Source organism: Metopolophium dirhodum, chromosome 9 (genome assembly GCF_019925205.1).
Source record: "Metopolophium dirhodum isolate CAU chromosome 9, ASM1992520v1, whole genome shotgun sequence".
Lineage (NCBI taxonomy): Eukaryota > Metazoa > Arthropoda > Insecta > Hemiptera > Aphididae > Metopolophium > Metopolophium dirhodum.
In genome coordinates, this window is record NC_083568.1 from 19,476,070 (window position 1) to 19,490,604 (window position 14,535).

The 14,535-nt window shown below is 29.6% G+C and overlaps 1 protein-coding gene across 1 annotated transcript; it reads right to left on the reverse strand.

The window, feature by feature from the left end:
- Positions 1 to 1,185: 1,185 nt before the first annotated feature.
- Positions 1,186 to 11,731, reverse strand: LOC132952471 (NAD(+) hydrolase sarm1-like). Its single transcript, XM_061024780.1, has 8 exons — positions 11,489 to 11,731; positions 8,525 to 9,047; positions 7,358 to 8,186; positions 3,835 to 3,993; positions 3,649 to 3,728; positions 3,486 to 3,573; positions 1,790 to 1,979; positions 1,186 to 1,677 (listed from the first exon to the last, which is right to left on the reverse strand). The coding sequence occupies exons 1-8, from the start codon at positions 11,507 to 11,509 to the stop codon at positions 1,411 to 1,413; spliced, it is 2,157 nt and encodes a 718-aa protein (XP_060880763.1). The 5' UTR covers positions 11,510 to 11,731; the 3' UTR covers positions 1,186 to 1,410.
- Positions 11,732 to 14,535: the final 2,804 nt, after the last annotated feature.

The following is a 14,535-nucleotide window of genomic DNA, read 5'->3' on the forward strand; positions in this document are numbered from 1 at the left end:
ACGAATAACTGTAGATACATGAAAATGTTACTGAATGTTTATATTTTTACTTTCTATGCACCATTAAATTTTGAAAATTTTTTGACTCTTTTTGAGCTGTTTACGGGCATTGTCAGTTTTAAATTTTTTTAGTTTTTTTTTCCGTAAATTTCAATAAAATTTTGTTTGTTGGGTAAAATGGCGTGAAAATGTAATGCAAGGCTCCTGATATATTGTTACAATTGGGGGACGAGGTGGCCGAGCGGTCTAACGCGACGGATTCGGCACAGCCGGTCTGAGTTCGATTCTCGACCACCGGGCGGCATTTTTCTCCGTGAAAGTCACGGTGTCCGGAGAACAAGTGCCGCCATCCCCCACCCGGGCATGGCAGATACCTACGGGTGCCCAATCAAAAATTCTGCCAAACCCAACACACACGTGTTCCTCCCCCTACCGACTTAATAACCTACAGTAAAAACTAAAATAGCTAATGGCCTCAGCTGCCGGGCTCAAGATCAATTAAAAAAAAAAAAAAAAATATTGTTACAATAGCGGTTGAAAAATATTAAAAATACATAGACACAATTTTTTTTTATGGGCATTTAAAGTTCAAATTTTGACAAAATTTATCAAATTTAAAATTTAACAATTATTTTGTAGTTAAAAATGTATAAAAAAAAATTATTTAATTTACTTTTGTAGCTAAGGATTGAAAATTTAAAACAAGGTTCCACGTAAATATAGGTAAATATATAAATTACTTTATTCACAATAATATCATTAGATATACTTAGAAATATCATAGGCTGACTGACCGTTTTCGCTCATGCAGAATCGTTTTTCTTATACAATGATATTAAATCATTGGATTCAAATTTAACACCATCCATTATAGTGACCCACTTGTAACCTACTTTACAGCAGAGCGACATCCACTTACCCTCTTTTTTCTGTTCTATTTTTAAGCATTATTGTTGTTATTATTATTTGAATTAATGTACATTTCCTACTCTTTACTTAGAATTCAAATGTGTTATCTATTTTATTCAAAGGGCACTGCATGTTAATTATTATTATTAAATAAATAAATAAATAATATGCTTTAGAAGTTTCAAGTACCCATGAATAATATTATTTTTAATAAACACACGTCATTGTAAAACCAATATACCTACGCTGAGTACGCTCGAAGTCTAAAAACACAAATATATTTGATAATTTTATTTCATGAATAAAATGGAATAAAAATCGTTACAATGTGTGAAATTTGTATTAATGATAATGATACTATGTTTTTATCAATGTAAATTTCGTTTAATATTTCCAATCGCTTGACATTTCTATTCATTTCCCAGAGACAGTCACTGTAGCAGGTATGGCGGTAGGCGGTCACCCGAAAATGGTAGGTCCATGATGTTCGGGGCCGTGGAGCTACTCGACAACGAGGAATGGGTCCACCGCTTCGGTAGACATGTCTGACGAAAGACCATCGCTGGTCCCTTCATGAACAGCACTCGAGTCACCATGCATAGCCGTCACGATGGCATCAATGCACATATCCTGAATGTCGTGCGACCACTGTACCACGTCGTACGTCTGCAAGTTGCGTATGTCCTCTGGAAGCATTTCTGGCCAAGTGAAATCGTCCACTACGATGGGAATTATGTTCAGCTGGTTTTGCATCGCTGTCACGATTTCCTACAAACCGAATACAATAATTAGTATACGTACAATATAGTTATACCTATAGATGCGTTGTTTTAGTATCTTATATGCAGCTGCTGTGCTACGCCACGAGGTGTTCCATTACCTTGTGAACCCAGTCGTTGCATTCGTTGTCGCCGACACACCGGTCCAACGAACTTTGGGTCAACACAAGCACGAAGTTTTTTGCCTGTTTTAAATGGTTTACTAGGTTATTGCCGAAATGTCCGTTTTCTAATTTTACCACGTCGATAAACACTTGATACCCTCGAATTTCAAGGTAAACTTTGATCAAACTGCAAACATATATAATGCCAGTTGTTGTTATTATCTATACTAATACTATAAAACAAAAAAATTGTTTGTTTGTTTGTTTGTTTGGGGTAATCTCTGGACCTACTTCACTGATTGATTTTTTTTTTACCATCACAAGGCTATCCTAAAGATCTATAGGTTATATTTTATCTCGATAAGTGACCCTTAATTTTTATTATTGCAAATAAGAATAATTATTCGTTGAACACAGACAAATAATATATATTTTTTTATTATGGGGTTTCTATTGGTTACAACAAATAAAATACTTATTATGATTGAATATATTTTTAGACCTGTATTAAAATATTTATATACCAAATTTTGGTCAAAACCATCATATTCACAGTGTTTAGAGTCTTTAATGGAGATTAAGATGGAATCATTTGACGGTAATTAATTAACGACAGTCGGTTTATTTGAATATATTATGATGGTTGCTGGTTGGATATAATTTAAAACAATGTAAGTTCTACAAAAATATCAGTCATTAATATATTTTAAAAAGTCAGGGGCACGATACACCTAGTGGCTAGTGTTTATGTTAAAGCCATAATAACGTTATTTATGTTAAAAAAAAAATAAAATTATTAAATATTATGTTATATTATAGTGATAATATTTTATTATTATATTATTCTATTATATTCAAGTTTACGTATTAAGCGTAATCTTTACAAAAAAATATAACCAGTCTTAAAAATAAATAAATGTGCAATATTATGATCAAATGTGTTAAAAATCAAGTTAAACCTAAATTTTTTTTTTAAGTTTTGAACACCACTACACCGGGTATTGAGTAACAAATTTAACACAAAGTTTGAATCGTATAAGTGGTGGCATTTTTACGGGCAACGAAATTCCCGGGGGACAGCTATCTTCTATATTATACATAAAATATACACTAACGTATGCACCTCACGGAGTTTGTAAAATAATTTCATAATAATATATTATAACCTGACAATATACTGCTCGTATAATCACAAGCGACTCTTACGGGCAACGCCGGGCGAGAAGGCTATAATATAATATAATCGAACATGTCCTCACTGATTCACTTATTGATGTACAACGTACAGCCTAAACAATGATAACTTGTGGCTTGTCATTTTTACGGTACCTTCGCACCACCATCAAAGTGTGCACTAAGAAATCATTTTCCAAAATTCGCATTTTAAAGTGGTGGTTGCACAAGTATTTTGAGTTTCGAGTTGATCGATGGACATTTTTAAGTTTTGAAAATGATTACACCGAATATTAAATAAATAATTGAACAAATTTCGAATCATAAAGAGTTGGCATGTGGAGGGGTCATCTAGTATTACTAATATAATTATATAATTATTATAAGTACTTATTATTATTATTTCTTATACTGCTTGAGTAAACGTTGCCTATATTAGTATAATATTATTATATTGTTATATTGGTATACTCTTGCAGTTTCAATGTATCGATATGTAAAATATATACGATCCCCTTACCTAGCCAATTCAGATCCATTCGATCGTCTGTAACTGATAAACACATCCGTGATTTTTTTGTCCGACGACGATTTCTTCAATTTCATTTCTATATAATATGATTCACCAAGTAATTTAGACTGATTTACACGTAATAGTATTTTTTATTAATAGAAACATTTACCTTTTGCATTTAATATATACAGATGATGTATGGTATTTGTGATTTTGCAATCGTTTAAGAGTTGATCTGTCGTTAAACTCCTGAATAATAATAATTTAATGCTTATTAGTTGTATATAAAAAAAAATTTCGTGAAGATTGCTTGCATAGTTATGGAATAATATTAAATAATTGGAAACTGTCCCACCTGATCGTGTTCATATTTATTCCTGCATTCAACATGGGATACGTGTACACGCCGTAGTCGAATGTAGGATCGATCGACTTTAGGAACGAGTGCAAACCGGTCGAGTCTTTACTACTGTAGTCGGCTGATTGTTTTAAATTGTCTAGTTCTCTCATAAATCTAGAAACAATAAAAAACATAACATATTATAATATTGTTTAGGTATAGATATAATGTCAAATGTAAAATTAGTTATTAAAAAGATAAGTCATCAGTCATAATTAAATTCACGATGTGCGTTCAAATGTGAATATTTGATAAAGTCTGCCTTATGTCATCAGATTTCAAGCTATATACAAAAAATCAATTCATTTTTAATAACAAAAAAAAAATCTAATGTTTGCTTAATATTTGATATTTAACATGATTATTGATATTATTAACAAAAAAAAATTAAGAAAAAACGGAAATTTTTATGCAAAATCCGTTTTTGACAAAAGCAAATTTAGTTTTTAGTGTACCTTTCTGTGGTAATTCTAAAAAAAATTAACATAGATAAATGCAATTTTCACTAAATATTTATATATTAGCATTTTCTATACACCATAAAACATTTTGACTCGTGTTGAGTTATTTATAGGCATATACAATTTTCGATTATTATTAGGTTTTTTTAATTAATGCGGAAAAAAAATTTCGTTGTTAGTGGAAATTAAAAAAAAATTGAGCGTAAATCAATCAATTTTTATAAGCGTCTGAAGTTGGATTATGACAAAATTCGTAAAAATCATGAAAATTTGCAAATTATTTCGAGTTGTAAATTCATAAAAAATGTTTGTTTTATATCTAAGATTTTAAAATTTAATTCAAGATTCTCCCCAGTTTTTCTATATTTATCAAAAAAAAAAATGTTTCCCAGAAATGGAAATTAAATTTTTATCAGCGTTTACAACATTGTATAACATTTTCTTATTTTGTTGCAATTCAAAAACAAATAACCGTAAATATTTAAAATTTTCACAATTCGTAAATTTTACAATTTTCGATACTTGATAAATTTTAAAAATACGTAGGCAAGAATTTTTTTTATAAGCATTTTAAGTTCAAATTTCGCCAACATTGATCACATTGAACATATTTTACAAATTATTTTGCAAATAAAAATGTATAAAATGTTCAATTTTTATAGCTAAGAATTAAAATTGTAAAATAAGGTTTCACGAAAGTAGCTCATATTATAACCAAAAAATCTAAAAAATATATAAACACAGTTTTTTTTTATAGTTATTTTAAGGGGATCGCATGTTACGTATTTTTCGTACATTTTAGACGAATAAGCGGTGGTAAATGACACATACTTCTGAATGTCCGATATTAATTTTTAATATATGTATGAATTCTTTGGAAAAATAACTAGGCTTTCTAGGAAGTCGATTGTCAATTTTAAATTTTAAAGGACCATACAATTTGGATATTTTTTTAAAAATATCTCATGAAATAATTGCATTACATTTGTATTTATTTCGGGTTTTATATCAAAAAAGTGGTTCCTACAAAGCATAGTCTAGGAGCTTACAAATTCATCCCTTTTTTCGAAATTACAATCAAACTTCAGGAAGTATGTTTAATTTACTACCGCTTTTGGTAGTTTTTATATGTGATGCATAGAAGAATATAATTCGTTGTTCTTGATTCATTGACATGCGAGTGTACGTGCGAGAGTTGCACACGACGGATTCCGAATGTATCTACGCACGCTAATGATCATTTACTTCGCACATAACCACACTGCGTAACGAGTATAAGACATCGAATTGCCTATACGCGACCCCTTATTAAATCACCGTCTTCAATCCACTTAAGTTCAAGTTTGGATGAAATTAGATATTCGGAGAAGGCCGATTTTAGTTTTGTATTATAATTTAAAAATATTATTCGTGGCTACTTGAATCTTAAAAGTATATAATTACTTATATTTTACAAATAATATTAGTTCAACTTACCAGCTTTATAATATAATTAATATTAAATATAATATAAAATATCCTTAGGTGACAAATCGTCTCCGCTCAGAATCGTTTTACAAGTACAATGATATTATATCATCGAATTCAATTTTAACGTCATCCATTACAGTGACCAACTTGTAACCTACTGTACAATAGAGCGACAACCAATAATTACCCGTTTTTTTATCATTTTATTATAATTTTTAAGTTTATTTTCCAACATTTTTTTTACTTCAGTGCCGCTGTGGTTTCATAATATTACTGTTCCTGTGAATGTCTGCAGTTGATGAATGCTGACAGTCATTGGTGAATGTAGGAATACTCCAAAATCATTGATGAATCTTGACATATTATTTAAAAATTCATTATATAAGACACATGCAAACTTTCACAAGTAAACGTTGTTATATTCATTGAGTGAAATTCGTGAATTTGGTGAATATTGGTAGTAGTTATCGTGTAATAATTAAAACAATACTAATATCATATAGTAATATAGTATACTTCACTGCAGTACAATATTAGTTCATCGTATTGGTTGATAACTTTGATACGTCTTATTATTATCTTGATGGGTTTTTACAAATTGGCATCCAAAGATAGTGTTACGAAGTCTTTTAAATCATGCATAATTACCTACCCCAGAAAACAGTTTAATTAAAAGAATTAAACAATAGTCAATACGTGTCTATTATATTAATCATAGGTAGGTATAATCAGACAGTAAAAGCTATATGCCTAATATCATGTATTTATCTATTAGACTTGCGAACTATGATCCTGCCCGTATGGTCCGTATAGAAACAACAATATAAAAATCATAAAATCAATATTTTATTTTATATTAAAATCAGGGAAAATTTTAATATTTAATTTCAATTTACAGTCCTGTAGGACGTGATATGACATAATTGTAAATGACATACGACACCAGCCGTTTCGTCAAAATTTTGTTATTATATCTATGATTCCCGTTTAGCTTAGACAGCTTAGATCAATTTAAAATTATGTTGGCAATGATTCTGTTAAATAATGTTGTAAATTATCTATAATATTTTAATAACATTTATCAAACGCTAAGAAAAAATAAAAATAATAATATGTGGCAGGTATTATTGTATTAATCGATATATTTTGAACAAAATTAAAACCTTTTATAGTTTTATTGTATGCGTAGATTTTTTAATAATGCGTTTTTATAAATATTTTGAACTAAATTTGAAATTTTTTAAATGTACTAATTTTTAAATACTAAAAAATGTTTAATACATTAACACAAACGGAAAATAAACTTAAAAAGTCTGCTCTTTCTTTAGTCAATAACCCTAATACACAATAATACATCAAAGTGCTAAAAATCTCTTTTAATTTTATTGCTTATCACTTGGATGATTTCTGATTTGTCTCTTTGGCCTTGTCAACGACTTACATAAATATTAATCTTCCACTGGTTATTTTTCTTTGAAACTGGCCAAGTGATAAGCGGAGAAGGTAATTTTTGGACGAAACGGGTTTCACCCAAACACACTACCAACCTTTTTCTCTGTAATCCATTTTGCATTCCGATGTCGTATTTCAAGTTGTCCTCGTTAATGTGCAACAAAATATCACCATCAACTAGATTTGCAGAAAAGTATTCGGCGAACTCGATAAAATCGATTCGTTTGACCCATTCATGTACGTCATCTACTGACCACAGGGGCACTTTTTCTTGATTGTTTCTGTGGGGCACCTCTTCGCCGATCAACTTTAATGTTTTGGCAGCTAATTTGGACGCTAGGGTGTTTCCGCTACGGGTCACTTTCTTCAGTGGTTCAATCACGTTGATCGCTTTGAATACGCTGGTCATACCTAATTGCTTCTTGATCCCGGCTTCCATGCAAAAATGGAAAGCAGCCAAGTTGCACGCTTCTTCTCGGGTGGAACTCAAAACCGGGACTAGTTTTTCCAGCCATTTTTGACTTTGGCCACGGGAATGTGGAGCCATATTGGATTCGTCGAATTCTGTCGGCGTGTGCGTGGTGACGAACGGATTAATCAGATCTAGAGATCTGGAATTTATCGCGGCCACCTCGTCTTCCTTATTAGTGACCAAAACCACTATTGCCAAGAAAGCGTAATACTTTATGTTGACGTCTGAGTTAAACACCAACGTGTACAACCACGTGGGCACCTTACGCTTTATCATTTTATCTTGGCTTTCTGGTCCTCCATACAGCGATAAGTTCGCTAGAGCACTGGCGCAATGTTTCAAGGTTTCGGTGTCTTGGTTTCGACCTTCGTACAGCAACACGTCCAAACCACCGAGTTTTATTACATCGCTACACATGATTTCAGTGTGCTTGAATAAGTTTTCAAGGATTCCTAAAAAAAAATTGTTTAATAAACAAAATATAATTGGGTTAGGCTGGGAAAGGAGAGAAAGTTTGTTAACATTACAATAGTATAGTATACAAATTTGTTCACGTTAGATCTATTATTACCAAACATCTTATTATAACACATGTTCGTATTTAATCGATAAACTTGAACGTTTGAACAAAAATTGTCATCTTTCGTTTGGAACGTTAAAACCATATTATGATTTGAAAATGTTCAACCCCATCTCGTGCGGCAACATTTAAGAACATTTTTTTTAATAAAAAATAATAACGAATTGGCAAAAAAATTATTTAAGCGAGTATTAAAAAAATATATCTCACCGGCGCTGACATTCAATTTATCAACCGAGCTGATTTGAGTCTTGTACTCGCACACTACGTTCACGACCTTCTCGACCCCTTTGTCAAATACATATTCACGATTTTCTGTCGTCAGACATTGCTCCAACAGTCTGGCGCTGGAAAACTGTAGACTTTGGTCACTGGACATGCAATTGTTCATTAACAATTCCAGTCCACCGGAATCCCGTAACGTGTTGCACAACACGTACCCAAGTTTGCAGTTAGGAACGTCCCACGCTTTGCATATCATGTCAAATATTTTGTCAATCACTTCGTTCGGTGCTCCGAGTTGTGCATACTCGTCACATACAAGTAAATTGATGGTGTTATTCAGGTACGAAGAATACTTTTTCACTGCATTTTCAACATCGACTGCATTGTAGACGGCAACCCGCATCAGGTCCAGATCGTCGAATTTAATATCTAAGAGATTGTTCACACATTCCATCATAGCGTTGACTGTTGATCTCAAACTTTCAGATGAAGACCCGCCGTGTAAAGACTTAAAACACAAGAAAAAAAGGATGTAACTAAACACTATTAGTGTAAATAATTATTTATAGTTATTGTAACGACTATTCGAAACATTCATACTAACCTACACCATAATTATTCAAATAGTATACTTAAATAAAACAGATGAGTTATATAGACAGCGTTTCAAATTTTAAAATGAACACTTAAGATCTGATAAACATTAGTAATTGATTAATATAAATACGATTTCGTTAATTATACAATATATAAGTTTTTTTAAATGATACTTAAGAGTTAAGAAGTTGCAATTCCATCACTCACAAGTCACAATATGTAATATGTTGAGAGATAGGAGGGAGTAAAATTATTGCATATTCAACATTATTTTCATATATATACGTACCAGAGTTACATATTCGATATCGTGTTCATTCACAGGACTTTCATCATAATAATTTTTTGACAATTATAATAGTTATCAATGTATTTTAATAATTATAAAAGCGGTAACACGGCGTCTTGGATAGGCAATTTAGCTACACCACCATCACTGGTTCATGTTATATTTTCTGTTATCGCTTCCCAAAAACTGTACGACACCCGTAGATAATGGCCGACCGACGTCACATTAGTGACGATTACAACATTCTTAACAGTGGTTAGGTTATAACGTGACGACGAACTGATAAATATAGACATGAAAAATAAGCATAACTTCACATACTTTTTTAATGAATAAATAACAGCAAACATACACACTCGGAAACAACATACCTAACCTGATGTGACGTCTGGACATCTGAAATGTTTTTAAATTACCGGACATATTAGCAGACCACCTAGTATTTTATCCACCACTGTAGGGTTGTAATTTTACATCATATTTTTAAGTGACCCAATTTAAAGTGAACGACTGATCACTCAACATCCAAACACTCCACCTCGTTAATCGGCTAATCATAAGCGACAATAGCCAAGCAAAAATTATGATAACGTGAAAAATAAATTCGGGTGAAAAAAAATATGACCAGTTAATGTAAATAATAAACTATAAACATGAAGTGAATTATTGTTTAAATCGACTTTTGATACATTTATGCAAAGCTGCATTGGACATTAACATGTTAACGAATGACGAGTTAAAGTTATGTTACTTTTAATCGAGTTACATAATGTAACTAATTACTTTTTTTATTGTTCAATAATAAATTTAAACTTAACGTACTAATGTTTGTTTCATAATATTTTATATTAATATATATTAATATTGTTGATCGAAAGTACATGTTTGACTTTTACATTAACTAATTATTTAGATAATTATAGTTTTGTTTCTTTGTAAGACATACATTATACCTACATTACTATGTTGTTATATCAAACAAGATTTGTTATTTTATGAAAAATCAATTGAATCCAATGTCGTAAAACTTTGAACTTTTTGAATAAAAATTTAATTTGACTTTTCAGTAAACGTATTTTTTTTTGTTAAAAGTAAACAAACTTTTGAGGAATTTTATATTAAATTTTCAAATTATAGATGTAAAATGAAACATTTTTATAAATATTTACTCAAATTAGTTTGCAAACTTTCGTGATTTTGTCAAATATTGTTAAAATACTAACTTAAGACTCTCATAAATAATTATTGTGGATATTGTCTGTAAATTGTTTTAGATTTACACCAAAAACAAAAATCGATCCCGCTCAGAATCTAAAATAACCGTAGATACTTAAATGTTTTGCCAAATGTAAATACATATAGGCATTTTTTATGCATGATTTAAAATATCTTAAAAATAATTTTCCTTTTTGAACTATTTGTATACATTTTCAATTTTCAATTTTTTTGTTTTTATATTATGAAATTTGTGGGCTCAGAACCAAAATGTTACCTCAAAATATCTAATTTTGCTAGAAAGCCATCTAAAATTAATCATTTTAAATGAGTTTTACATAAAAAAATTAACAATATTCTACGTTAACTCTCAAAATTGGTTTTTATTTTAAACAGCACACAGAACGTAAGAAATAAAAAATATGAAAAATCTCCGATAAGAACCAACATGTCCTCCAGGTAGAATATATATTTTTTTACTCAGACGTTACCAACCACAAAATAATAAATAATAGTTACAGTACCTAGATACCTAATAATATTATTGGTACAGAATGTATATCCTATGCGTGACGATAAAATACAAACTATATTAAATCATTCCTTATATTATAGTTATAATTAATTTAAGCTATTGAGATAACCATTTTCTGACTAACCTGACCCTAAGCTCGGGTATGTAATAATAATAGGCAAAATGAATAGAATGCTACTTACCTAACGATTTCAAATTATAGATACTTAAAAAGATTTACAACATTTTTTGGGAAAAATGCGATATGTTAACTTCAGACGTGTGTAATTTTTACTTTACACATACCTACTATATTATATAATACTATAAATACCTTTTCAGTGCCAAAAATCATATGCCGAAGCCGCGCAATCGGTCAAGATGACAAGCCAGCGTGTTCAATCAATATTTAATATCGTCTGAAAGTCTCGATGTATGTTTATAATTGATAATGGTACACAAACAATAAATTGTAACGGGAATTAGTATCATCTTCCGAACCGTTATACCTGCTGTGCTAAAACGATTAATATATTATTACCATGTAATGTAACATACTTAGCAACGACTGGTGACACTCAACTGATTTTTAATTTGGCACTGCAGCGTATTTAAAGTTATGCACAGCAAATCATCAAATGGGTATTTCGGTAGTACGCGCAATGGTTCGCCCGCACTCATGGAAATACATTCATTAGACAATGTAAATAATGTGTTATCTATTTAATATTATAATACATGTTATTAATTGAATAAAAATAAAAATACTGTGACATACCTTTGTAAGTGTGTTTTGCAGAGTGTTATTCGGAAAATATCTTAGTAGTAGATCATCGGACAAGAATACAAAGTGGATATTGAAAGTATTTGACAAGATAGGATGGTTTTTTTTTGTATAGATAGAAATTATTAAATTTCTTCTGCAAATTAAAAATTATTTAATGATAATTATTGCGTATAGTAATAATAATAATTATTATTATTATCGTTACAAATGTGGAAAGCATATGATATTAATATTTGTCTATGTTCTAGTGGATTAAAATAAGTGTAATACAATATTTGAATTCCATTAAAAAATGCATTGTATAATGTATATAATAAAATATATCTTACTATTATGCAAAAAAGATTTGAAAAATAGTTTCATCAAATAATTAACATGAGAGCCAATATTATATTTTATCAATTTTAAGATATAGATTGAAAGAAGCATAAGGAAGATTTTATAATGTACACTATTATAAAAAAACAATAAAAATTTTTATGAATTATAAATCAAAATAATTTGCAAATTTTCATGATTTTTACGAATTTTGTCAAAGATCTACCGGTTACTTAGACGTTTATAAAAAACTACAGTGCCCTTAATATAAGTCAAAATATTTTATAAATCGTAAATTCTAATATTAACGTTTAGTGAACATTCCATGTATCGATGGTATTTTTTTTTAGAGTCAACCAAAATCCAAAACCGATATTGTCAAAAACTAATTCTTGCAAAATTTCCCGTTTTTCCTTAATTTTTGTTTTGGATTTTCCAATGCACCAACTAGAATCACTTTCCACCGGAAAATATACTGAAGTTAAAAATCAAAGCATTATTTGACTATTTACCGTGTATACAGACACAAATAAAAAAAAACACATCATTGTAAAATCAATACATTCATCGCTCCGCTCAGAATCTAAAACGAAAAGGGGAGATCTGTGCCATGGAAAAGTAAATTTCTCTGAACCAGATACATATCCACAAGAATCTAAAGAAATTTATTGCATATGATGAAATGAACAAACATTTCAGACAAAATAACAGAGTTTATAATAATTTATTAGCACTCACTTCTTTTAATGGTCACCATGCTAATATAAACTTGGGTGGCAGTATTTCATCCATGATAATTGTTGGTTAGGTGAAAAATTAAGGATATCATCAGGACAGGTCTAGCATCTGAAAAACAAAAATGTAGTCAAATTTATATTAAGGACAATGGAAAAGCAAGGTAAAACTCTCGACTCACCAAAAAAACTATTGAAAAGGATTGGCAAGCGAAGCGGTAATAATGCCTACTAATGTAAATAATTCATATGTTTATATTCATGGTTTATGACTTTATGACAAGTGATAACGTATTATTTATCCAATTAATTATTAAATATTATATTAAATATCCTAAAAGTATAATATTACTGTAAAAATGACTTTAAATAAAATAAAACTATGACATAAATAATGTCTAAAATTATTATTTTTTGTTTATTTATTTATAATTAATTCAATAAATTAAGAAATAGGTACTAACTGTTTTATAAATTTAATGATTTCAATTAGTTCCTTGTATATCAAAAACATTCTAACTAAAATACATCAACGAAAAATTATTTAATGACTATAAATCAAGTAAAATAAAAAGCAAAACATAATATGAGTTATGTTTAATAGTAAGACAAATTTATAATAGTTGGGCACATTATCTCATTTGCTTTTGTCATGCCTTATACATGTTAAATATTTTTCCTAGCAATAATGTTTACGAAGCATTGTATTGTTGGACAACTAGCTTTTACTGTCAACAACAATAATATTGGGATAACATACTCGTTTCAAATGTTAGAATTCTTGAAATTCTTTTACGAAAGTTCTGACACATAATAAAATTAAAACTATAACTGCAAATGAATAATGATTGTATTAATCTACCAAATACGTACCTACTTCCTTCATTTCTCTTTAATTTAATAATATAATTCATCAAAAAATCAATAGCAAAAAGTATTTCAGATTTTCTTAAAAGTCTTTAAAATTTTGATACATTATGTGAGCAACAATTACGAACCGGTTTTAATAATATTTAAATAGGTATTATATAGGTATTTAACTGCGTATAAATTATTCCGTATTATAAATTGCGAGCGTGACGATAATACAATAATAGGAATTACCATTTTCTATATGCCCAACAACAATAGGAGTATCAATTGATATATTATTATAAAAAAAAGGTTATCTTTAAAAATATCTTATTTTAGAAATACCTAATTATTAGGCTAAAATGTCGTGTTTTGGTTGTCAATAATAAATATATGATGTAAAATCTGTGTAACTATATGGTTTAAATATCTTATAGTGTAATAACCTGTATGATAGTAAACTTAGAACGTAATTACATTTGTAATGTAAGAAATGCACAATAACAAAATAAAGAAGTTAGCCGAGTACTTATGCCATTTATATACAAATACACAAATATACTTTGCATAGATACTGTATTTTCTGACTAAATTCATTAAAATGTACATGTATCAATAATATTTTGAACGATATCTGCTTCCTTTTATGTTGCTAGATTTTTCGGCTGTGGATGGCTTATGGTCTATAAT

Excerpts from the sequence above, each read along its gene's own strand:
- LOC132952471 (XM_061024780.1), bottom strand. The coding sequence starts at position 11,509 with ATGATTTTTGGCACTGAAAAG. Across the intron at positions 9,048-11,488 it reads TGATTTTTGGCACTGAAAAG|TCTTTACACGGCGGGTCTTC; the intron begins GTATTTATAGTA and ends TTGTGTTTTAAG. Across the intron at positions 1,678-1,789 it reads GCAACGACTGGGTTCACAAG|GAAATCGTGACAGCGATGCA; the intron begins GTAATGGAACAC and ends TTCGGTTTGTAG.